A 27,390-nucleotide genomic window follows, 5' to 3' on the forward strand; every position below is an offset into this window, starting at 1 on the left:
ATCCTCTTTGGTAACACTGGATGTTGCTATAACCAAAGGAGATTTCCTTCTTTATTTTGCTTGTAATCAGCGGCGCAAATCTGTCTTCAACATGTGGGGGCAGAGGTAAGACCGTTCCCATATTTTTTTAAGTGATGTTCAAAATATTTATGAAGTTGAAAAACAATGCTGTGGAAGATCAGGGCAGTAGAGTTGTTTTCAACATTGGAAGACGGGCAGATTTGAGGCTTATTCAGGGGGCATATAAATTTCATCTCACTTTCCTTTGTGGCAGTCGGACACAAATCATCACATTTCTCCGCAAAAAAACATATTTCAAATCGGATTAGTGGAAGGGGGGTACAGTCCCCAGTTCCAAGACTGGAGGGGACACGTCCCCGTCATTCCCCGTGCCATTTGCGCCAATAATTGGCACACTGTCAACAGATGTAGATACGAAGCGTCATGAACATTTTTACACGACTATGGTAACCATAATATAACTCGTGATATCAATATATTTACGAAATAATTACATTTTATTTCTAGTCAACAGGGAACATTGAAAGATTTTACAGCTGATTTGAACATTTCTGTTATTTTAATTCATTATAAACATATGGTGAATTATCATTTTACTTGTACCTACAAATGGCTACTTTATTGGTTGAAACAAAAAGAAAAAAGTTGACTCCAGCAGGGATCGAGCCCGGGAACCTTTGTACGTGAGTCACAGACGCTACTGACTCTGCCATGCCGTCACTTGGTAACTTTGCGCATTGTACGATATATACGGCGAGTCGAAAACTTGAAGACGCTTTTTCTCCGCTATATAAGGCCATTGCGTTCCCCAGTCTGTAATATGAGCTCTTTATATGTGCGCTATCACCTTCCAAAAAACGGCCCCAGAGTTCATTTACCAAAGTCTGCTTTCTCGTTGTTACTGGAAATTTTAAGTTTACAGTATACAAAAAGGGGACAAGGAGTCGTGTTGTCCTTAGTAAGGCCGTTTCCTACATAGAAGCAATGCTGTTACAGCATTCAAGTACACAATAATGTAATTCTCGATTGAGAAAAAATAGTCCTTCTTTGATTTCATCATCATCATATTATTATTATTATTAAAGTACACACTAGATCCATGTAACGATTAACAGATGACTCGTTTCCAGCATCGAGGCTATATAAGAACCTCAAATTAACAGTTACCAGGTGGGTCATTCCATGTGAAATCAACCAAGCCCAAAACCTCATAGTGTCAGATTTCGATGACACTTGGTGTACATGTAGGCCTCTGAGAGATGGTCATGCACCAAATTGTTTCAGAGTAGAGGGTGGTAAAAATGGACAAATTTGATGTTTTATGTAGAATCTTGTTAATTTCTAATGATAATATCTCCTGTGAATATTGAGCTAGAGAGGAAAATAATATTCCATTTTAAAGAAGAAAGAATAGGCTACAATATATGTCAGGAACATTTATTTGAAAATCAAATATCATTTTTCGGGAAAATTTTGGATCAGTGATATCTCAGAAATTGCCCATTTGATTTTCTTAAAATTGTGTACCAAGGTAGCCCCATATGTTTGGTATAAGTGTGCCAAATGTCAAATTAGGCCAAGAATGGGTCTGCAGTCTACAATGATTTTCGTGTGACCATGTTGGGAGAGACAGCTGAGGTGCCAATCTCTTCAGCTTCTTTCTCTGCACTGGTGACGCACCAAGTACTTATATACGAATTCTGTTTTTTTTTTTTTTTTTCTTCCGCACTTTGTTTCTTTTTTCAAAAATCATTTATTTAAGCGTAATATGATGGAATAATTAAATATAATTAATAATAGCTGTAATTCAGAAAAGATCGTCCTACATGGTATTACCTATGAAAGACATCATCATCACCTGAAGTTGTATTGCAATATTTTGCAAATAATGCTAAGAATATATAATTTGACTTAAAAATTAATTACGAAGGATCGTACACATCGACGCAATTCATACATGGTTTTCAAATATACATTTCATTTGACCAGAAAAATGTGCTTAGTGTGAGCGTTTTCGAGAGGTTATCGGTTGTGTACAGCTATTGGAATATTCCTGATGATTGACCAGTAGTAGTCTGTTAAAACAGCAGGATTCCACTTACCTTCATACTTTTCCTCTGTGACTTCAATATCATGATAAAATCGCGCTGCTTGTTCATTACGTACTGCTCCACAATCACTGGGATAATAAAAAAAAATATTAAAGAAAAATCAAGGTGTACATGAAGGAAATGGAGTTGAAGAGACATGTTGCAACTAAGCTTCTCATAGCAGGATACCAGCTTCTTGTGTGTTGTGTAATTTCCCAAATGTTCTGAACACTTACTCTTGAAACTTACCCAGCAAGTTTTCTCATTACCTTGCATAATTTCAGTAAAGTTGTTGTCTCTGAAAATACCCGATCACTCGACCTATAAACATCTTTTATTTTAGTATCACTTGGTCAAAGAAATTTTTCCTTGACTACCTGAAAAGCTTAACCATCGTGTTTCATACCCTTCACGAAACGTTTCATGAGAACTGCATCGTGGCTGCATGTGGTTAGTATACGCAACTCTGGCGTGAGAGACTCGGATTCGATTTTCAGTGGAAGCTCAGATGGTTCGGATCTGACTAAGCTTTAGGTCTACCTCTTATGTAACCTCGGTCCTGAATGGGTTGTTAAACTCCAACCAACAACAAAACTTTTCATGAGACCCAATTTGATATGTAATAGTGGAAATAACCCTTTTTGGATCAATTAATGGTTCATTTTTGACAGTTTTCTCAAGCAGGTGAAATGTTTTCAGGAGAGACCAGTTCATTCTGGTGTACACGTGTTATTGTATCCCGTTCACAGACAAATTCACAGTATTTAGGATAACCTAATTACATGCCGAATAAAATGTGCAGTTACTTTTAGGTGACCACAAACCTACCACTGATGGTCACAGTCCTTAATGACGTGAAATGGTTCATGTTTTATAAGACAGTTTCATATACAGAATGTTCAGTTAAGGTAGCTTTACAATATGAAGAAGTACAGCTTTCAGGCTCGCTTTTCAGGATCCAATAAAAAGTTTCCACTCGTCTAAATTATTCTTAACTAGCTGAATATGTCCATCCTTCGCATGGGGGCTGTATTTCGAAGTCAACGGCTGTGGAGTATCCCATTCATTTCAACGACCCCGAAAACTATAGGTTTGACACTGTTATCGGTCCTGTTGGGCTATTTTTACATGTCATGTTGGGGCCGCGGTGGCTCAGTGGTAGAGCGTTCACCTCTGGTGCTAGGGGTTCCGGGTTCGATCCCAGCCCCCGCCAAGTGAACTTTGTGGTGGACAAACACCATGTGCGTGGGTTTTCTCGGGGTTCTCCCGTTTCCTCCCACTTTCTTCATTCCACCATTCATTCATTACTCATCATCACCGTCTCCTTTAGCCTAACCGGCATATCCGTGGGACGTAAAACTCAAAGATTTCATTTCATTTTTATTTTTACATGTCTTAGTATCCCCCCCCCCGCTAATCCCCGGATCCCCGGCCCGGGGGAAGGTAGCTGAATGTTAGTTGAATTTGCAAGTCATCGCTAATGGAATTGTCACCATTGATTTCAGCGACCGCGGAAAGTATGCATTCGGTCATTTTGGATTACTTTCACACGTCTCGGTATACCCTTCTGGTGACCCCCGGCCCGCAGCCGAATAGGGTGCATTTGGAAGTTAATGCGATCGGAGTTTCACCATAGATCTCAGCGACCGCGGAAACTGAATTCGACACTAATATCGGTCATTTTCTACAACTTTTACATGTCCCGGTAAACGCCCCCCTAAGACCCCCCTGGTTCGAATATTAGAAAAAGAAAGCTTCCTCTTGGTCTGGGGCCTGAACCGAGGTATCCATGATCAAAATTTGGTAACTCTCGATCAACTTGTCTGGTCCCCAGACCGGTCCCGGAAGACGCCCACACTGAGACCCCCCTGATTAGAAATTTGAAAAAAGCGGTTCCTCTTGATCTGGGGCCTAGACTAAGATACCCATGACCAAATTTTGGTAACTCTCGGTCCATTTGTCTGGTCCCCAGGCCGCACACAGAATGACAAACAAACAAACAAACAATTTTATTTATTATACCTAGGTATAAGATATGAAAAGTTGTTCAATAGTCCGGCTCTGTGTTACCATATGCCGCAAGACTCTCTCGTATAATAAAAAGGGAAGTGAATATCTTCTCCAGAATTTGACAAAACGTCACCCATTTGGGCCCATATTTAGTTCTTTCTCAGGTTTAATTGGGTTTCTTACACTTCTCGTATTTTTTGTTTGGGGGGGGGGAGCAAGAATTTTAAAATAGGTACTTTGGATGTTTTTTAGATGGAATATCAACAGAATAACAACCTGTCTGAGAAATCTTTGACACTGGAATAATCCTTGGTAAACTCTTCTCTTCAAGTTACTGCTACCATTGAATGAATGGCAATAATATCGAAAATTACTTTATACTGACATTCTTTTAAAGTCCCACAATTATGCACCGAGGTTAAGAGAGACGGTGTCGATAAGATGGACAATAATGATAAAATGGAAGTAGAAGAACTTCGAGAAAACCCACGCACACGGTGTTTGTCCACCACTAGTGACATTCATGTTTCAATCAGTTATGGAGTAGAGAAAGAGCGAGAAAATTTTTTGAGGCCATGGAACCAGGTGCTATTTAATATTAGATGAATGATTGATCAATTTGCCTAAGTTATCAAAGCTTGTCAGAAAATTATTTTTCCTTTCAGTATCAACATTGAGATTGGTAGATCAAAGTAACAGGGCATGAAAGAAGTAAAAATGAAATATTCGAGTTTAACGTCCCACGCTTATACCTGGTATGTTAACGGAGATTATGATTAAAGCAAGTGAATGATAATGGAAGAATTGGTGGAATGAGAAAGTGGGAGGAGACGGGAGTAACGCGAGAAAACCCAGGGGCACGATGTTGTCCACCACAAACTAACTTGACCGGGGATCGAACCAGGGACCCAACACACTAGAGGTAAGCGCTCTACCACTGAGCTACCGTGCCTCCTCCCAAAAAGAAGAAGAAGAAAAATCTTACCATTTCGGTTAGTTGTAATGTTGTATTGGAATATGTGCTTGGGAAGGTAGAAGGGAGTATGTTGTAAAAGGAACCGTGAGTAATATTTGTAGGACGAAGACGCTGACATTGCCTCCTTTTTATTTTCTCGTATACAAATTCGTATTCAAGTATACAGACACTTAACTTCCGTCAGTTAACAAAACGTTATTTTTATTGAGTAATACGTTCATTGCCATGGTAGACACCATGTATCAAGAGTCATGATAGTATTTTGTCTTTGACAGAGATGGTAGTATATAACATACACACACACAAAAGGGATAGTGTCAATGATTGTTTACATAGCTCAAGGATTCCACATAAGGTTCTCGCTTCCCTTGACTGTATCGACAGCTTACTAACATGTGTACACTGCAACTTTACTGCTAACGTATACACGATACTTGTACGTATCAATGAACATGTAAGGTGAATCATTGATAGTTTTGGTTCAATTGTCATTAACAATAAAGAAAAAAAATGTCAGTGTGTCTAAAGTTACTACGAGGTTAAGTCAAAAATTATCTGCAATGTAGCAATAACGTTTCTCGTTCATATTGACCTCTGTTCTCGTTTATTTTATTGTTATGCTGTTGTGGTCATGCTATGAAATCTTGATCCTAATTCCTCCATTTGTCTTCCTTTTGTGGTAGATAGATCATGGCCGGTCCATTAGAAGTTTGCACCAAAGAGGAACAACGAACAGTGATCCAGTTTTTGTGGTTCAGAAGATGTATCCGGGGCCGCAATCCATCAAAACCTTTCGGCACAATACGAGAACAGCGTCTGCGAATGGATTGAAAAATTCAAAAATGGTGGCACAAGCGTTACGCACGAGAAAGAAGCCGGACGACCATCTATGGCCACAAATGATGACAATATTGAACGTGCACGTGACATAGTTCTGTTAGACAGACGAGGGACTATTGATGAAGTGGCACGTCGTCTGGAAATAAGTCATGGTTCTGCGTACAAAATTATCCACAACAGACTTGGGTTTCATAAAGTCACGTTCCCCTTTGGTGCAAACTTTTAATGGAGCAGCCATTATCTAACTGCAACAAAAGAAAGACAAATGGAGGAACTAGGATCAAACTTTCATAGCATGACCACAACAGCATAACAATAAAATAAACGAGGACAAAAGTTAGTATAGACAATGTAAGAAAAGTTATTTTACATTGCAGCTAATTTCTGACTTACCCTCATACTAGCATGGAAGAATTATCTATCCTGAAAAGAAGATACTTTTAAGCTTGACTCTGCTTTTTCAACTGATCTGGTTGGAACCATTTTAAGTGTATAAAACAAATATCTTTATGTATGGTAATTATATTTATTATGTTGTAGTAACTTGTATATAAATGTCGTTTGCTACATAATATGTGATAATTGATCCATAATAAACTGTGGAAAATCACTTAATATATAATTATGATAAAGAAAAAAACATAATATACATACTGATTCCTTCATAATAAGTTGTGCGTAAATACCACTTGTGATACATATAATGTGATAAAAAAATAAAAGTAATATGCTTCATAATAAATTCCACAAAATGTTTAGTATGTGAATACAAGAGTGCTTCACTAATTTTGTGTATGTACATATGGCACTTGCTTATATAGCGCAAGTTTAAATAATAATAATTACTGTGTTTACACTCTTTAGTTAGTAATTATACAATTAATTCAAATATAGATTCTGTTACGAGTATTATCCAGGACTTACAAAGTAATTATATAAACATGAGGAGGGGGGGAGAGAATGAACTTGACAATGACAAAACAAACTGTAACACATTAATACATTAACTTGAGTAAACCTTTTAGCGTAATACATCAAATTTATTTGTTCGATTTATTTCCGTGATTGATTAATAGAAAAATGCTAATGGATTATTTCGGTTTTTTTTTTTTTTTTTTAAATCCATGGTCAAAATTTTTAAATATATGAATTTACTATTTCTTTCTAAAAGATATTTTCTAATAACACTAAACCTTATATAACTGAAGTCATAATTTTGAGAATCTGAATGTTAAAGTTACTACTAAATAATTAGAACACTAGACCCAGTCTAGTGAAGCTAAGTTGTGTGTTACGTGCTAATATGCAGTGAACCAATCTTGCAATATTTTGTTTCAGAAGCAAATATCTAACATGGAGGACATTCAAAAATACACATTTAAAAGGTTTGAATAGTTAACAAATGCAGTTTTAAGCATGCTAGCTTTAGTCTTTAACAAAATATAATTCTCTAATATAGTTTTATTTTGTTTCTTTGCAACAAAGCTAAATCAAACGATACGCATTTTAGCGTGTCAATGTAAAATTTCTTCATAAAACAGAAAAAAAATACTGCATTAGTTTTGCAAAATACTGTACCATTATTGCAAATGTTCGGATGATTTCAGTTTTAACTTGAACCTTGGAACGAACCACTCGTAGACATGGGACACAACATAGAAGAAAATAAAAGGTAATTAAACATCACACTTTAATTAAAACTAGTGGTGCACTGAGAATGCTACTTGTTACACGTGAAATTTAAGTTGTTATTGTAAAGTTTTTGCTTTCCTTGACAATCATCTACTATGCGAGTCGTGTTCCTTTCAACTTTGTCTACAAGATTTGGGGCAATAAATAAAAGTATCATTCCCCAGTCATCTGATATAACTGAGGAAAGTAACGTTAAGCCGAATCGTCTGATTTAATAGGTTGGGTATATTTTACAGCTACCTATTCATTAAGAACAGTCATTGTATAGTATACTTCTCCGAAATCCCAATTAAACATGCGCACAATATTTTAGGAACAGATTTCTCATATCAAAATAAGAAAAAAAAAAGTTCATATGAACCTGTGCTCAAAAGTGGTTAGTTTTGGAGTTATAGGGTGCCGAAAACGTGAAACAAGCGAATTTTAATAGTTCATAGCTCCACTACTAAGGGACCTATCGTAGTCGGGGTCAAGACATCACTGAAGAACTGGTATATGAACTATCCAAATATCCATGTTTAAGAATGCTCCAGTACTTGTACACCAATTTTTTAGAGAAGTTGGTGGAGAGTGATCAAGTACTCCGAAACAACCTCTCTAAAAAATGATTGTGCAAGTACCGGCTCTCTCAAAATGATTGTGCAAGTACCAGAGGTTCTGAAAGATGGATATTTGGATAGTTCACATACCAATCCCTCAGTGATGTCGTGATCCGACTACGATTGGTCCTATTGTACTGAAGCTCGGCACCCTGTAACTCCGAAGTTATCCACTTTTGAGCACAGGTCCATATGAACTTTTTTTTTATTATTTTTTTTTTTTTTATTTATTTATTTTGGTGTGAGAAATCTGTTCCCAAAATATTGGGGGACACTTATGTAACACTCTGTGTACGCAAAAACACTTGGTCGATTCTGTATTGGAATTCAAGTTTAATTTGTGACAATTCAGTTTGTAGACATACTTTGAAATATGTGTCAGGAATTGTGTTTCGAAATCATCTCTTGACAGTACAACATAATGTACTAATGTACTACCACCTTAATTGAATGAAGAAATATCATCAGTGTTTTCGCACCCCTAACCAAATCTTATTTCTCTCAGTTTTAACGGTCGTTTTGGTTTTCTTTCTTTCCTCTACGGCTGATGAAGCATACAAGTATGCGCGAAATATTGTAAAGTTCGTATGTTAATATTTTAGTTTCTATTCTGGCTAAATACTTTCATTGACCGTAATCATTGTCCCAGTAATTTAAGAAAGTAATTACTTTGTAGTAATTTAAAGGTTAGCAAAAGAATTCACGAATTTAATTTCAGCCACAGACTTGTGAATGGTTATAAGTTGGAAAATTAAGTTGATGTGATTATTCTCACATTATGATCCGCTTCGCTAACAAGTAAGGCTAGATTTTTAGTGCCCTAAAATAAATAAATAAATATTAAAAAAAAAAAATCCCAGAAACAGGAAAAAATCCATGTAAATTTCCTATATAGTTATGTTTTAGCTATCACATTTTATGTAGGGATACCAGTCTAAATGGGACAGTAATTCTGATAATATCTGAGTACCTTTCCGATAGAGTACATACAGCGTCAGAATTATTGAACCTGTTTATGCCTGGAAATAGTTTCTGTACAAAATATTATTTTCAATACTGTAAATGTGAGAACAGACTACTTCAGTAAGTCAATATAACCGAAAACGAACAACTTGCTCGATTTTGCTAATAAATAAATAAACTTTAAATTTCAACCTATGGAAGTTAGTGCAGAAACGTATCACCTAAGTGCAAGTGGGTTGAACAACGTTTGTAACATTTCAATAGCCTTAAAATCAATAGTAGGGATTTAGTATAATTTGTATCATTTGGTTATCCAAACTCAGTACACCACTAGGTCTACACTATTACACAATACACAAAAATTACCTACTCTCGAAACTGCGTAGAACAGCTTGCAGAGAGTAATTTTCTACATGTGGCAAGATGGGCAGCTTTTCTTTTTCTGGGATACTGTTAACACTTTCGCTCAGAAGCCCACGCAGGACTTGGAGTAACTTTATTAATGCACACGAACAAAGTCCAAGTCTAGATATTGTAACAATTTCACCCAACAATACCAATAAATGTTGTTTTTATCTTAAAGATTTATCTGCCAAGTATTTATTATCCCTACGTTTTTTGTACTATCTGGTACACATCTTATAATTGCACGAAACTGACAGGAAGCTCAAATTTGCTCTGTAAGCCCTGGACCGAAAGTGTTAATGTATCTGCCACAGTTTCCTAAACCTAAACAAATTTGTGAATACAGTTACGAGTGAGAATATTGTGTATGATACACTAATGCAAGCAGACTTAGTAGTAACATCTAAATTCAGCTTTGGGAGGGAAAGGAAGCCACTTCAATCTCGAAAACAGTCATTAGAACTATGTTGATTTAAAAAAAAAAAAAAAACTTTTAATATCTAGTGTCAAATTCTAAAACTATCTTGTTGAACGGACTGGAAAAAATCCTGGCAACTTTTTTGAGAGGCCTATACTTTTACTGAAATGCGAACCTTTACTGTTCCTGATTTTATCCTACACACGGTTGTGAGGATTTTGTCCTACATACGGGTGTGAGGATACAGCCTTTCACGGAGAAGTGCGTGGTCAGTTTTTAATACAACACAATACTCGTACCGTTATTCCCATGTTTGTTAACAAGTAACATCATTATCATATTATGTTTAGCTGAAGAGCGCAAGACTAACTTTTTATTTATTTATTTATTTATTTAGTTTAGTTTAGTTTAGTGTAGTTTAGTTTAGAAACTGTTCTATAAAATCCGAATGAACTTATTTAATATTTCACTTTCCAATTCCATCTTTAGAAGAGCAAGTCTTTATTTCTTTGTATACAATTCTTAGGTCAGTTGATAGTATCGATTACTTTTTTTTTTTTTTTTTTTAATTGAAAAATCTGTTTGAAGTAGCTTAATTTCTCTCCACAAGAGACAAATGTACGCTACAGAAAGCCATTCATTATATATTGCTTGCTTATTGCATTTTGAGCATTGCAGGTGATAAGTGTATATAAACATCTTAACGTGATAATCTGTAATATATATATATGTATACATGTGTGTGTATATATAATATAAACATTTAACGCAATAGTTTTCATAATCCGTATCGAACGTGAGCTAGTAGCCCATATATTTATAAACTAGTAGAAAATATGTTATGTTTTTAACAGACCAATCAGACTCATACATGCATAAATATTGGTGTTCAAGGGTGTTCACGCTCCAAACATCTGAATCACCGTCATAAGCAAGAATTTCACTGACATTGTTGTACCCATTTCGAGCCTGTGCCACAGTCATCCGTACATCATCCATTTCATATTCTGCGTACTGGAGCATGAACATGTTCGCCTTTTTGTCTGGTAGCGGTGGTTCGTCGCAAATTATCAGCAAACAGAGGAAGACCTGTAAGGAGAAATATAATGGATTGTATTTGTAGTCGCTTCATTCTGAAACGTAGGAATTACAAGTATTAGTACCAGGAAATCCTAAACAGATCCTCGGACCTGCTTGCTTACAGAGTAGAAAAAGGGCGTTTCAAAACAACACCGACAACGTTTGAGAGGTGATTCCTGACACCGAGATAAGACAAAAAGCATAGATCAACCTGTGTGCACAGATGTTTCGTTTTGAAGTTATAGGCTGCCGAAAACATGAAAAAATAAACTTTGAAGGTCCATATGGGACCTACCGTAGTCAGGTCAAAATTTCTCTTTGGAACTAGTATATATCCTATCCAAGTTTCATAACCCTGCGGTAATTCCGCAGCCATTTTTATAGAAGTGGTTGGTGGGTACTTCAAATAATATGTCCGTAGTCAAACTTCCTTTTATAAAAATTGTTGCATAAGTACCTTAGGATTCTGAAACATATATTTTTGGATAGCGCACATACAAGTTCCTAAGTGAAGTCTTGACCTGACTACGGTGGGTCCCATACTTTTAGAGCTATGGACTTCAAAGTTCATATTTTCATGTTTTCGGCAGCCTATAACCCCGAAGGAAAGCATTTGTGCACCCAGTTTGGTCTATACTTTTTGTCTTATCTTGGTGTCAGGAATCACCTCCCAAACGTTGTCGGTGTTGTTTTGAAACACCCTGTACATTATGATCATAAGTGTATCGTATTTTGCGATGTAGTGTTTCGTTTGCTTCCCATTTCTATGATTTTGTGTCGCGAAGTGCTATGTGATACCTCTTAAAAAGCGCTGATATACGTATATATAGTGAGCCGTAAACCACTTGACAGAAATTTATTTGAAATGAACTATATATCAGCTATCAAATTATTACAAGTTGTATTATAAAATTAGGTTTGGTCACGAAGTTAGATTGCTAGATAAAGTGTTCGATGTTTCCTCTATCATCTTCAATCCACAAATTATATTGTTTAAGCATAGAAGAACATATTACACCACTAATACTATTAAATGACAATTTATTAATTTTAAAAGCAATATGCTCTTAATTGCTCAAGATCGGTAATTTTCTTTTTAGAAACAAAATTTTCTTTCACTGTTTCCCAGCCAGAAAAGTCCATTTGTAATTTGGTAATGTAGTCACCACTTTTAAAGTGCGAACACCGTTCATTCTTGGCTGACTTTTTATTCATTTCAAACTTAATTACAATTATAACAAGGTTTCAATTCTTAAACAAAATTACTTTTTACAATGTTACTATTCACGAAGCACGTATTGATTATGTCAACAGCTACTGCTATTGTAGTCAGTGTCAAGCGATTTATAATCCATGCTCTATATATATAACTAGCTGAACCTGCGCTCTCGACGCATCGCATCATTCACATATGAGTATGAATCTCCTTATCATCCCTTACATCTGTACATGTGTCTTTATAGACACAAGTGAAAGATGCCTTGATAAAAATCGGCAAGGGATACCATGAAGGGGATTTTTTTTATTATTGTTTTTTTTCAATATCGCACCCTTTGTAAGATTTGAGCCTACTTCCGGTTGAGTTTCTAATTCATGTATGATCAATGTTTTCTTTCTTCTTGCATGCAGTATGTAATAAGCAAATACATTACACACACAGTTAATTATAATATCAGTCATCTATGCTGTATATTGGAGATAACACTCTAAATAATAAAGATCCATCTTAGACTGGAAACATGGTTATCCTTCACTTTACATTACCATTTGGCCATGAAACAAACGCCTGAGAGATATACTACTCCCGTATACAATTATGTAGTGTTGTAATGTATAATTCGTAGGATATGTTGTTTTTTTAAAAATTTCAACACTTCCAGTGTACCCCTAAAAATGTAATGAAGAAATAACGGCCGTGCTTTTTAAATATTCAATTAGAACTGGACAATCTACACAAAATTTTGAATCGACCAGTGAAAATGGCACGTTTCTAGCACTTATGGTTTTCGAAATCTCATTCTCGAAAGGATTGGAGACAAACATATAGACATTTCTTTGGTGACAAACACATAAACGTAGCATTTTAATATATAGACTAGCTGAACCTGCGCTCTCTACACAGCGCATCATTCACATATGAGCATGAATCTCCGTGTTATTCCTCACATCTGTACATGTCCCTTAACAAACTCAAGTGAAAGACTTCTTGATAAAAATTGACCAAGACATACCATAAAGGGGAGATTTTGTCGATTACTTTTCAATATCTCGCACCGTTTGCAAGATTTGAGCCTACTTCCGGTTAGAGTTTTTAATTCATGTATGATAAGTGTATTCTTTCTTCTTGCATGCAGTATGTAATAAGCAAATACATTACACACACAATTAATTATAATGTCAGTGATATATGGTGTTCATTGGGCAAAACACTCCAAACAATAAAGATCCAACTGAGAGTAGAGAAATGGTTATCCTTCGTTTTTCATTATCATTTGGTCATGAAACAAACGCCTGATACATATAAAACCCCTGTATACAATTATGAGGTGTTGGAATGTATAATGTGTAGGATATGATGGCTTAGTTTTTTTTTTTTTTTTTTTTTTTTTAATTTCAACACTTCCAGTGTACTAGTAAAAATGTAATAAAGAAATAATGGCCATGTCTTTTAAATATTCAATTAGAACTGGACAATCTACACAAAATTTCCAATCAATCAGTGAAAACGTCATCTTTCTAGAGCCTGTAGTTTCCGAGATCTCATTGTCGAAAGAATTGACCACAAACATATAAACGTATAGTTTTAAAGAACTCCAAAAATGGCAGCAAAATTCAATTGCATTGAATTTGGAGAAAGCTTATTAAAATACAAAGGCTTTGAACAATAGTTTTAAAACATGAACTATATATATATATATATAGGGTAATGGCAGTAAATATCGAACACCTTGGTCATTTCGTTAAGAAATAAGGAAACCAAAAACGTTGCGTAGTATCTGAAATTTGTGAACACACCCTTCCAAACATGGCCTTATAAAAATCAATAGGTCGATACGTTTCGATATTAGCGAACGCGGGAAAGTTTCCTAGTCTGTGGTTTTGGTGGGAGATTGGAGAAATCGCTATATTTTTTGTAAGGTGCAGCACCGCAGTAATAATCCTTTTTCCCTTGTGTGATGGTGTGATTATAAGGTATCCTTTTAATAATACGATGTGTTAATATCAATATATGTATATTTATTTGTTATAATGTTTCTTTTCAGCTATCATCTTATTTGAAGGGAAAAGAAAATAATGTTCGATATTCGAGACCCATTTCGTAATATCGAAATGCCGTTCGATAAAAGAGGTTCCTTTAAGGAAAAGTGTCCTTTTGTATCGAACATTATTGTAATTGGAAGGACTATTGGCGATTTAGATATTAATTTAACTAAGTTGTTGATTTATTTTGCACTGAATACCGAGTTTTACACTGAATTGTAAGCCATCCACCTTGTATCTGATAGTTCATGGGTTCAAACCGTTATAAAAATATTTAAATTTACAATTTTTAGTAATGTTTCGTCAAAGAGAGCCTATCTAATCGAGGTCTTACGTCGTGCTGATCGCATTATTTCACACTTCTGATCCGGGATCTTGTTCTCAATGTATAGACTAGTAACCCAGTTGAAGTTAATCATAAATAATAGTTTACATTTTTGTTGAGTATCCTTAACTACTGCTCAGGATTTGGCAATGGGCAAAATTAAGAAACCCAACAAGGAAGGTGTCCCCAAAGTCAGAATCAAACCTGTCAGAAAATGAAACCATTCTATTATTCGTTATCTGCCTTGACAAGCTGTTCAGCACGTGAGGTCCGGTATGATGTCCCAAAGGCAGGCATCGAGAACCTTCCAGGTTCCTATCACAACTTTAAACGATAAATTATCTGGGCGTAAGAAGACTGAGATTGGTCTTGGCCGGAAGCCGTTCCTGAGCCCACAAGAAGAAGAGGGATTTTCTGAATGGGTAATGAACATGGTAAAGAGAAGATTTCCGTTTAAGAAAAGTAATTTACTGGACACTGTTCAGGAAATTGTACAGTCTTGAGGAAGAAGCACATCGTTCAAGCATGGAAGACCAGGGAAAATTTGATTCAGGTGTTTTATGGGAAAACACCCTTGCCTGCCTCAGAAGAAGGTTGAAACTACTAGTAAGGGCAGGGCTGCGGTTTTGGAAGAGAGAATTCGCGGCTGGTTTGCTGAACTTTAGAGCTATCTTGAACCTGAGGGATTAAGTGCAATAATGAAAGACCCAAGAAGGATCCTCAACGCAGACAAAATAAACTTTCTGTTCCACATGGTTTCAGGAAAGTACCTTGGTGTGAGAGAAGTACAGCGTCAAATTACAGTAACATCTCAAGAAAAAGAGAGCATAACAGTACTTGGCAATTTCTGCGCTGACGAGCTTTGCGCCCAAACCATGATTATCTACAGCAACATACGACTTAAGCAAATTATGAAGAAGAATGTACCTGAGCTATGGATCTATGAGAAAACAGAAAGTGGCTGAATGAAGACTACAACATTTTTGACTTACCTCCAACGGTTTTGGCTGGAGACTGAGAAAATCACACTTCCTTTTATTATCTTTCTTGATCGGCACAGGAATCATCTATCACTTCAAGTCAGTGGATATTGTCACGATTATCGAATACTGGTGTAGTCTTTTCCCCAATGCCACTCATCTTCTGTAACCAGCAGATGTAGGCGTATTTTCACCCTTGAAACGAGCATTGAAGCATGCTCTTTAGGACGAGAAAATCAAAACTCCCGGTAACGAAGGTAAATTTTGCACCCCAATTGAAGAAAGATTGTAATGATGCCGTGAGACCAGAAATTGTGAAAAGCGCATTTCGTAAGTGTGGTCTTTATCCATTGAGTCCTGCTGCTGTGGACTATACCAAGTGTGTTGACGATATTCGGAAGATCCCAGTGGGAAAGCCACAGCAAGAGAGTGACTAGAGTACCGCTTCATTTTCTCAACAAAAGTTCCCTATTCCTCATCAAAAACTGAAGTTCGTGCTTGATGATCTGGAAGAATTCATGCCTCCTCGTGTTCTTAATATGTTCCGTGACAAACTAAGACGTGACGAAGAGGAACAGAGTGATGGTTATTCAGATATGGATGTTTATTGGAAAAGTGTTAAAACCCGGTACAGTGTGACACATGAAACTAAATTGGCTGATAAAAACTAAACAACAAATGATTAAAGCTCAGAAGAAGAAAACGAAGAGTAAGAAAGTGATAATGGTGAATTCACATGGCATATTGAACGCTTAAATATGTACGCACCTTCACCCAAGAAGGATCTTCTAGGTGCCATCATTTCGAAAACTGGAGTAAAAATTCACAAGTCAAAATATCGCATCAAGATGAGATTGCTTCGGAATTATTATGCTCGCCTTTCTCAAGTAGCAGTGACGATTTTTCAAAGAGTTTCTCAAACTTCCTGAAGCCACGGAGAAACCCCAACAATTTAAGCTGAAGAAAGTGTATGCAATATCTTCCGAGGAATACCAGAAAGAACCGAAGAAGAAGAAAGGCAACCAAAAAGATTAACGTAAGATGCTCCTCTCTGTGCTGAATAGTGACGATATGAAACAAACATTTTGTAGCTTAGAATATTTTAATATTTATTTCTCTTTGCGTCTGCTATCTTAGTTTATATTTTAGAATTATTTAAAAATAAAATATTCCGTTTCTATATTTAAACCCCGCTCTTCAATATATAAAACAGCCTGTTCGATAATTAAAACCTCATTGATCGATATATAACACAACCCGTTCGATACATGAAGTAATACAACTTTGCTATTTAAATGTTCTTCAAATTTCAAAATTGTTAATTATAATTGTCATAAAGGGTTGGTTTCAACCAATAAATAACACTTTTACAGTTTTATCGCTAAAACAGTGCCCTGTTCCTCATTGATAGAAAATAATGATTAAATATTCATAGGAATGTCCTTAAGTGTTCGATATATAGTGCCATAACCCTATATATATATATAAAAGGTCTATTTAAGTATTTTTTAAAAGTACACATACTTTATAATATTGACGTTGATAAACGTGAAATCACAAATAACCGTAAATCAAAGGTTTGAAATCCAATGTTAGAGGTTGGAGTTCAGGCGTTTTTATAGCTTTCGTATATAGATATATGATATATTTGTGTATATAGATATATAGATGGGATTATTTTTCTTTTTATTTCAGATATTTTGGTACCGTCAGGGAGATGTTGATCCTAAATTCAAGAGACTGATTTATTTCAATGCATTTTGCATTTCCGCGCTCTGCATATGTGCTAACATATACTTTCTCGGTGGTTAAGTGAACACACTTCGCTATGGAACAATTCCCCTTCATTGTGATATTTAAAAAAGAAAAAGGAAAGAAAGTGAATATGCAAAGAAGAGTATATATTTATATGTATGCATTCCATTTGTTTTAGTCAATTTCTGTTATGATGATGATTATTATTATATGCAAATAGTTTAATGTTTTACTATAAATTTTACATTTTCACGATATTATACATAGATTGTTATGTATGACATCAGAAAATCTGATCACAATTTTTATCCTTGTGTTGTGTTTCAATTTTTGTCTTTATTTGAACGTATCTATTTGTGAAGCATTTTAATTTCATTGCATTTGTTTTGTACTAGAATATGTTTAATACAAATTGTTGTTTACAAAACTATTGTGTTAATACATAAAGCACTCAATAATAATGAAGATTCTTCAGAGAGCAAAATACATTCCTGTAGCTACGAGAAGTTATGTGATCGTTTCCAGCTCAAGATATAAAAAGAAATAAGTGTTGGAAGATATGGATCTGCGTTTGATGTCAGTATTACGGAATGCCAAAAACAGAAGTGAAGACTAAATGTGTGAATGGGTGTATTCATGAATATCCTGCTGAATATGACTATTTGAAAGTGTGGAAGTAGGAACATTCATTGGGTGATTTTTTTTTTTTTAATAATAATATATAAAGTTCCTCACAAACCAGTGAGACCTTAAAAAGAATAGCTTTACCATTCCAGTGATATACTATAAAAATGTATGAAAAATTATATTTTGTTTCAGATATTGTAAACATGATTTGCTGATGAGAGGTATAATCCAACCGAAATGACTTGACCGCTGTGCCACTGCAGTCACAGGTCTTAAAAGGTTATTACAAATTGATAACAGTATTGTAAAAATTACATCTATTTATAAACAGTTTATTTAGAGTAAAATATTTTTATTTTCTCGATTTGACTGTGTCTGGCAGCGTTCTAGTCATTATGGTTGCACAATATGTGCTCTCACATACAGGGAAAAATGAAAAATTGCAATGTTGAGTTCGTAGTTTCTAATTTGTTTCGAAAATTCCAAGGTTATACTGTGATATATATTTTATTTATATATAGTATTTTCATTAGAAGATACCTGTGTCCATACTCTTTCATGTATCAGGCTAGTTAGTGGGGTAAACATTTAGTGTACTTTCAAAGAAGATATATGTATATCTAATGAAGGTGTGGCAGAAATTGAGTTTCCCAACTTGGATTGATAACCTAAATGCAAAGCCAGAAAAAGAATGCGTGGTTTTATTAGAAATATATATACTTCAAATTTGATTCTTTAGAACTGTAGAAAATTTGTCTGATGTTGTTGGGAAGCCATGCAGAAAGAAAGAAAAAAATACTATTGAGATCAGTTCACTTTCAGTTTCGTAAATAATTTAATTAATTAAATGCATTGTGTTCATTTGTATCTTAGAGGTGAATATTTTTCCCTCCTCCCTTATCATATGCAGTTCATTTAGCTTTTTTACAATCTGGACACTCTTTGTCTAATGTTAATCAATTTGTAAATCTCTGTTTTGATATATGTACGAGGTAGAATTTTTGTTTAAGCCGAGGATACAATTGTTCCCCTGTCATATTATTTCATTGACTTGTAGCTGTGCATTGGAGGTAAAGACGTAAATGAATTGCATTTACAGTAAGCTAAGAACTGGTGGCGGTGATTCAAATGAATATTGAAGTTTACAATCCTTGAGTGTACTTTGAAACAACCCAGTTGGTGCGGGATGGCTCTCTAATGTAGTCACAAAGCTTCTCAATGAATACGAATAAAAATAATTAAGAAAAAAATATGGATATTTGTTCTTGTATACGAATGAGGAACGACCGAAGAAAATATTTAGTTATTTTAATGTTTAGTTTACAACCCTGATTGATGTCTGTGAGAAATTCGGCAGCATAGTGTGTCACGATGCTTGATGTTACTTTATGTACACGTGTTCTGGCTTGGCATTATCTAGCGATCGCCTGCCTCATTGTACAGCCTTTCAAACGCTTGCGCTTACGTGCAATGCAGTAACAGAGTTTTCGTGACAGAGAAAAAGAATCCGTTTCGCTCGGCAGACTGAACCGTGAGAGGATATAGGGCGGAGCCTAAGCTAGGCTATAATGACGCACTCAACCCAAGAGAAGTGGATTGGATTTGTTCCGCTTCACGATACAAAAGAATGACTCATATCAACGACGAGAAGAATCCACAGTAGAAATTCAAAATATTGTTTGCGACGCTCATTCAAATTATTATAAAGTAAAACAAAATAAGAATACGTTCTTAGTGCACTTCACAATTTTAGAATTTAATAACACCTTGAGTATGTTTACGTAACTTTTTTCTTTTTAATCGTTTTGGAAATGAATGAATAATCCTGAACTAAAATTTAAATTGATTTATCACTGAGAATGCTACTGTAAAAGGAAGCATGTGAAGTTTCAGACAAATATGTGTGTTACACTTCTAAAATATGTTAATATGTTTGTTAATGGGTATGTAACTGAATGATTTTTACAGAATCGATTTGAGAGGAGTCGACGGTGGCTCAGAGGTAGAGCTCTCGTCTCTGGTGCGAGGGGTCCTTGGTTTGATTCCCGTCCACGCGAGCTTGTGTTGGGCAGTGTAATGTCATGTCCGTAGGTTTTCTCCGGGTTCTCCCGTTCTCATTTCACTAATTATGTCATAATTCAGTTTTTCATTAATTCATCCGTGTCCTTAGCCTAAAGGGCAGTAGCATGAGACGTAAAAGTATAAATTTGATTTCGTTTACATTATCGATTGAGAAAATTCAGATATTGTTGGCAATAGGTTAAGTATCATTCGCAACATCAGTTGTTTTTCACTTCGTGAATAACCTGGATTCTTTCTGCTAAAACAGTATGTAAAGTTCAGTTAAATAGTTCTGTATGTATAGGATATATGATTGTACAGTCAGAAACAAAAGTTATTTTTATTTGATGAAATTATTTTCGTAAAAAACTTCAGAATAGAATTACAACTTAAATACAGTTTTCAGTAAATTAAAAAGAATGTAATTTTCTGTACTTTCCGGCCTTGAAACTCTGTGAGAACGGCGTACGTTCCAATGTTATTCCCAAAATAAATTTTACCAAACGGAAAGAACTTTTGTCGCTGACTGTACAATGTTAAATTGTTCCTACAATATTTGTACCTAATATCAAGATTTAAAGAATGCCTTCAAAATAAATCATCATTGAAAGCTCCGAAATAAAGGGATGTTTTTAGGACGCGGGCATAGGGTGCAGAGCCAGTTTCATCGCCATTGTCAATGTGACTTCACTGTTGTATAATAGAGCCGCCACTGAGCTTATGAATATATCTTTTTGTGCTTACTTCCACTTCATCTGAGTATCATTCCACTAAGTTATTAAGTGCTTCTTCATTTTATCTCTGTTTCAGCGGTTAAGCGTAACCTACGGATATTGCAGTATTAAAGTATCGTATTAAAAAAAAAAAAAAATGATCTAGGATGAGGAATTGTAGTTGCCATTCTGCCCACCTCGTTGACTTATTTTCAATTTTCTGTCGAGTCTTATTTATGTCTGAAGAAGATGTAGAAATATTCCCTTTTATAATGTGAACGCAAAATCAGTTTTAAAGATCTTTTCATTTAAACCTTAGTTTCCTGAAAATCAAACTTATGTAGTAGTTGTATTAAAATTTATGGCTAAAATATGGATATCTAGAGTGATAGGTTGTAAACTAATGCATTTTCTAACATGTATATCTTTAAAACATCAGTGAAAGCTATTCTTTAAAATGCTTAAAACTTTTTTTTTCTTAATAGGTAGTGTAAAATATCGACTTATTATGCCAAAATATTATGTATAATTGTATTATTTTATTGTTATATCTAATATTGTCGTAGTCTTTTAGGAATGATATGGCATTGGAGACTTCCAAGTCTCAGAAATCCCAGTGTCCGATCTCGTATTATCAATTCCTATTTATCAGTAATGTGTATCGTTTATTTTTCTTGTGATACCTTGTTATATTAACCGTTTATTTATAACATATGTGTAGGGGGAGGGGGAGAACCAGTCCCGATTTAGCTTGTGAAGAATATTATTGAAGCGTAAAACGAAATCAATTAAGAACTCAACCTGTGTAAATATCAAAAGCTCGGCACACTTCTAGTCACCTTTTGAGAACATACATTTAATGTGAATTTTTTAAGGATAGTATATGACTGGGATGTCTACGAGGCGGATCCAGAAAGTAAGTTTCCCACGCGTCCCTTAGCTAGGAAACCGTATGTTGCGCGAAGCGAATATGTGTACGTGAGAGAGTAAGGTCCTAGCATGGCACATGCGCCAGCGGAACTCCCCTAGTGCTCTGAGTAGCGTCGTGGCAGTGGTTGAAGATGGACGTTTCTATTCCAGCTCCCGCCGCTTGTAAAGTGCGAGCAGTGATAAAGTGCCGAAGCAGCTGACTTCAGAACACAAAGCAAGGCACATGGGGTCAGCATTGACATTTTTGCAACGATACCACGATAAGGGAGAAGAGTTTCTGGACCAATCATCACAGGGGATAAAACGTGGGTAGCTTACAGGTCTCATCATGCACATTTTGGCGCCTTGCTGCAAATTGTCTACACCAGGAACGTACCTCAGCTTGCTCATGACGTTATGCCCATAGACCTGGCATAGTTGACGATGGATTTCAATCGGCGCTATGCCCTGTGCATTCAAAAACTGGAATAGGAATGTCCATCTTCAACCACTGCCCCGACGCTATTGAGAGCACTAGGGAAGTTCCACTGGCGCATGCATCATGCCAAGACGTTACTCTCTCATATGCACGCAGTCGCTTCGCGCCATATACTGTTTCCTAGCAATGGGACGAGTGGGAAAGTTATTTTCTGGATGCGCCTCGTACTTGAAATATTATTGAATTGGACGATCATTTACGTATTTACGAACTGTTATCCAGAAAAATTTACTCAAGTAATTTTTTTTGTAAAATTTAATTCCAACCTACAGGAATATTTCTACCATGTACACTAAAACTGTTACAATGATGAAAAAATTCTAGATCCTGTATTGCAATACCACAAATGTTAAATGAAAAAAAAATGCAATTGAAGCAAACCAAAAAATTATGATAGTGTTATGCATTATAGTGTGATATTAGTACGAAAATACAACCACACCTGTGACGTTTTCTTCTTTGAAAGTATACGTGTCGTGTAAGAACTGGGTAGCTTTTAGGCACAAATTACGTGATAGAGGTAGTTTGTTTAAAAGTTGTACTTAGGTGGTTGTTGTCCAGAGAGAAACATTGCAATGGTGACAGTTCACCTGAAGTTGCAATTGACATTTTTTTTAATGATGCATTTTACTATATTAGCATGTTGCATAATGTATATTTTTTGAGAATAAATGACAAATTTATAAAGTATCAAATTGCTAAGAGGTATAATGTACTGTATGTACAGTTGTCAGCAAATATATTTACACGCACCCTGTGTACTCTTTTGTTAATAACCTTGGAAAGAAAGAATTAATTTTAGTCAAATTTTCCGTGACCATACAGAGAACGTAAAGCTCTGTACGTTACCACAAAAACAGTACGTAAATTGGTCACTCCTCATCAACATTTTCAACAAAAAAAACTTTTTTTTTTTAACTCCTGCAAAATAACTGTGGCGGAGTTTCTTGAAAACAGAACGTTTAGAAAGTTTAACTAATAATATCATGTATAGAAGTTGATAACTGAGCATTATACTATGAGCTAGCCGAACAGAAGATCCAATTCCCTTTTAAAAGTATCTTGTCAATACACTAAGCTAAGTGATGTTAAGATAAAGGTATTTCAGAGTCCTGTTAAAACTATTCGAATGTTCGTTTTCAATATTCGAATTTAACCCTTTCACTGTGGAAGGCGACGGAAAAAAAATTCCCTAACCTGCGAATGTCGATTATAGTCGACGTGTTAAAATTTGTCTGTATCTTGGTTTTGTCGATTGTAGTCGCCAAATTTTTTCTGTGTGATTTCTATTGTTTTAAAACAATAGAACACAAAAAAAATGAACGGTACAACTTTGGCGACTACTCTCGACAAAGCCAAGATACGGACAAACAAATTTTAACACGTCGACTATAGTCGACATTCGCATGTTAAGGAAATTTTGTTTCTGTCGACAAAAGTCGACTTCCTCTGTGAAAGGGTTAAACAGCATTGGTATTTCACAGTTCACTAATTCTTTTTTTTTTTCCTCAGTTATACCAGGAAATACTGCAAACGAAGTAATAACACGTAAAATGTTCACTATGCGCGCTTTCGCTAAAATGTTTCATCATATAGAGGGCAGGAACCAGAGATAAACGTTTCCTTGAAGTTTAGCGTCCCTTTTTCACGCCGAGGGTATATGAGACGTGAAGCTACAATTTAAGGTGGAATCTGAACCATTGTGATGCGTTGAAAGCTCTCACATAGAGAATTGAACCCGAGATCGCTTGCACTATAGGCGCGCTCGCGCTAGCCACTGGCCTAGTAAGGAGGGCCAGGGAGAGAACAACAGAATTCGTTTTCGTATGTTTCAGTTCTTGACATTACGATAATTTCAAAACTCAGAGGTGCAACTCAAATTCTCAGTGTCATGACAATACATGAAAATCTTCCATCCACAGGCACGTGCTAATTCTTGTCTACGATCTCGGTTTTCCAACAAGTAAATACATGTTTATTTGCTATGCTACAGTGTTTTTTCTTCTCATCCTATCTCTTCTTCTCTTTCCACTATTTTCTGATATGTAATTCTTTTCATATTTCTGCTTCTGGTTTCTTTTGTTATCTATCCCCCTCTCTCTGTCATATATATAGTGTATTCGGATGAAAATATATCAATAACAAATTTGAGAAACTCGAGAGCCAATAGGGATAGAATAGTCCAGCTTTGTTTTTCGGAAAATAGAATTTTATATCTAGCACAAAAAAATCACTCAACTGACCTCAGTGCACTTCCACGTGTGCCCCTGTTGTTGCTCGGCAAACATCAAGGCGGTATCGAATCTCACTCCAGATGTTGCATAACATTTCAGGTATCACGAATCCACAAGCATCGAAAAATCCTTTGTCTTAGATCATCCAAATCTTAAACTTCTGTTTGGTACACAAAAGTCTTCACGTACCCCCAAAGAAAAAGTCCAGGGGTCAAGTCGGGCAATGTGAAGGGCATTGAATGGGACCTCCCCTTCTAATTCAATTGTCTTGGAAATGGTTATCCAGAAATTCTCTCACGCAACGGGCATAATGGAAAGGAGCCCCGTCTTGTTGGAACATGTATCCTTGTAGTATGCGAGGTACAATGTAATTTTCCAACATTGTCAGGTACGTTACTCTCATAATTGTAGCCTCTTTAAAGAAGAATGTTCCCATCACAGAATTATCAGTTAACGTACAGCACATGTTTAATTTGGGGTTGCGTTCATGTTCCACAAACTGATGTGGATTTTATTCACCCCATATCCCGCAGTTATGCCTATGCACCTTACCTGACGTATGGAAGGTGACTTCGTCAGAAAAAGCTACCCTTTTAAGGAAATCATTGTCCTCATCAATGTTCGATAGCATTTCAACAGTAAATTCATATCTATAAGGCGTGTCATTAAACTGAAGTTTTTGAACAAGCTGTATAGCTTGTAGGTTCTGAAATGTAAACTTCTATGCACGATATCATGCATAGTCGAACACGGGATTCGCAGTTGTGTCCTCACACGCCTTATCGATTTGCGTGAACTTAGTTGAAAGGCTTCCCGAACTCTCCACTTCTTCATTCACAGTTTTTTTTTTCCCTCTTTCTTCCTTAACACAGAGCCAGTTTCCAGAAATTGTGCGATCCAACAATGCAGTGACAGTGTGGTATTCCTGTCTGCATTGTTGTCTAAATCTCTATACCGTTACAGGTGACTTGAATTCTACGAACTAAAAACAGCACTTCACTTTCTGACGAACAGTAAAGGTTGCCACTTTGCTCACGATTAACACTTTCACTACGGGACTTTTAATCTGGAGAGTTCCCCAGAAAACGGGCGTTCTTTATGCTATCTACTGATTTTAGTCAAAAATCAAGTATCAACGATAGAAGCATAATTCTTTTTTTATTGTAATATTTTGGTTTTATATTATTTACTATGCACAGCTCGCTCTCTTCGCGTTTCATTAAATGGCAGAAAAATAATACTAAAATTTATATGTTTTTTTGCTTCGGCGCGAAGTTCTTCAAAATCTGTATCTTGAGTCAGATTCAGACCCGGAGTCTTGGCACAGAAAGCTTCGTATTTCGTCTTCGTCGAGCACCTCCATTTTTACTGACTCGAGTTTGTATATAACGCACGCAGTTCTATACGTGATAAGAGTGAGGAGGAGAAACAAAAATACAAGACGATAGTATAACACGTGCATACAACTCAATTCAGTTGGTTGTTTTCATTATGTTATTACGCAGCTAGTGTCTAGTGTTTCCAACTACCAATTTTTTCTGTTGATCCTTGGACCTTCGTCGATCATCTGGTACATACCCAGATAGCACAGAAATTTTTTTTTAAAATGTTTAAAAATTTGCAAAGGCAAACTAAAAAGTTTGCAAAAAACTTGCCTTTTCACATGAGAAAATTTGCCGAAAGTTCAATGCAAATAACGAAGTTGACGCTGGCTGAGTTTGCAGCAAAGTTGCCTCAGAAAATGAAAACATCTGCCAATGCAAACGAAATGTTTGCGACTGCACAGCAAGAAAGTTTGCCAGGACTTTGCTGCAAATATTTTGTGCAAATTTTCTTTGACAAAATTTCCAAAAATGAGCTGATAAATTTGGTGAAAATATTAAAAAGTTTGCAGCAACATTGCAGAAAGTGTTTTCACGATCACAAGATCATGTTTGCTGCAAATGTATCAGGTAATGTTTGCTGCAAATTTATAAAGTGAAACCTAACTTTATGAAACATCAAAATTTTTATAATGTGGATCCGTCTTTTCTTAGTGGCAAGCATTAAACATCTTTAGCTACTTGCCAAAGATAAGAAACTTCCGAACGATAAACGCACAGACAAAGGATATCGCAATTTATCTACTTACTCAACGATCATATCTCTCACACACATTCACAAAATAATGTCAGGCTGCCTGGGTCAACAAAAACATCTGATAAGAGACCAGTGAGTTTTTTCTGGAGTCCTTTGGTGCATTGGTTTTTCCCGATTCTCGATTCTCACTTCCCGCTTGTTTTGTCACAGTTGATGTAGCGCAGTGAATTCTGGGTACGATGCGCGTGCACTCGGTAATATCACCACATATTTGCTTTCAGCAAATTTTTCGAAACAAGTTTCTTACAGAGTTGCAAACTGTTTGCGACGGCAAACTTTCAACGCTATAATTTAAAAAAATGCAAGTTAATTGCAGTGGTGAATTTATTTTTACAAATCAGCGAAAATTTGCAGATCATATTGAAAGCTTTTAATAAATATTAAGAAATTTTGCCTTCACAAACTTTCAGATTGTTTGCTCCACTAAACGAAGCAAAAATTTGCCGCAAGTATTCGTGCTATCCGGGTACGGTTCACAGATGGCTCTTACCAGGACATTTAAATTTTAAAGGACAACTTGTGTCAAGGCGTTCATGACAATCGTCACGCCAGTGTTATTGCCCCCTGTCAATACATTATTGACAGCCGTATTGAAAGTGTTAATGGGCATGTGTGAAATCCTCTTGCATTCAATTGTCTGCTGGGCATAAAATTGTATACTTCCCCAAAAATAAAACCAAACGATTCAATCACTATTGGTTCTCGAGTTATTTAAATTTCTTATTGGTATATTTTCATCCAGACACACTATATATACGCTAGCAGACATGCGCACCGACTACGTGGGTGCTCC

General features: G+C 35.9%; 2 protein-coding genes across 3 annotated transcripts in view; one reads left to right on the forward strand and one right to left on the reverse strand.

Moving 5' to 3' along the window:
* LOC145687933 (transmembrane protein 243-like) overlaps nt 1-22,983 on the forward strand; it is a 30,985-nt gene extending 8,002 nt beyond the window's left edge. For both annotated transcript variants that reach the window (XM_081761502.1, XM_081761503.1), the window contains exon 4: nt 17,356-22,983. In XM_081761502.1, coding sequence (XP_081617628.1) covers nt 17,356-17,472 — 117 coding nt within the window. In that variant the 3' untranslated portion in view covers nt 17,473-22,983. The remainder of the gene's footprint in view (nt 1-17,355) is intronic.
* LOC145687934 (uncharacterized) overlaps nt 7,029-27,390 on the reverse strand; it is a 196,919-nt gene continuing 176,557 nt past the window's right edge. Inside the window, exon 2 of the mRNA XM_081761505.1 lies at nt 7,029-11,103. Within this exon, the coding sequence (XP_081617631.1) occupies nt 10,816-11,103 (288 nt within the window). The 3' untranslated portion in view covers nt 7,029-10,815. The remainder of the gene's footprint in view (nt 11,104-27,390) is intronic.

Source organism: Thermobia domestica, chromosome 6 (assembly GCF_964235325.1).
Source record: "Thermobia domestica chromosome 6, izTheDome1.hap1.1, whole genome shotgun sequence".
NCBI lineage: Eukaryota > Metazoa > Arthropoda > Insecta > Zygentoma > Lepismatidae > Thermobia > Thermobia domestica.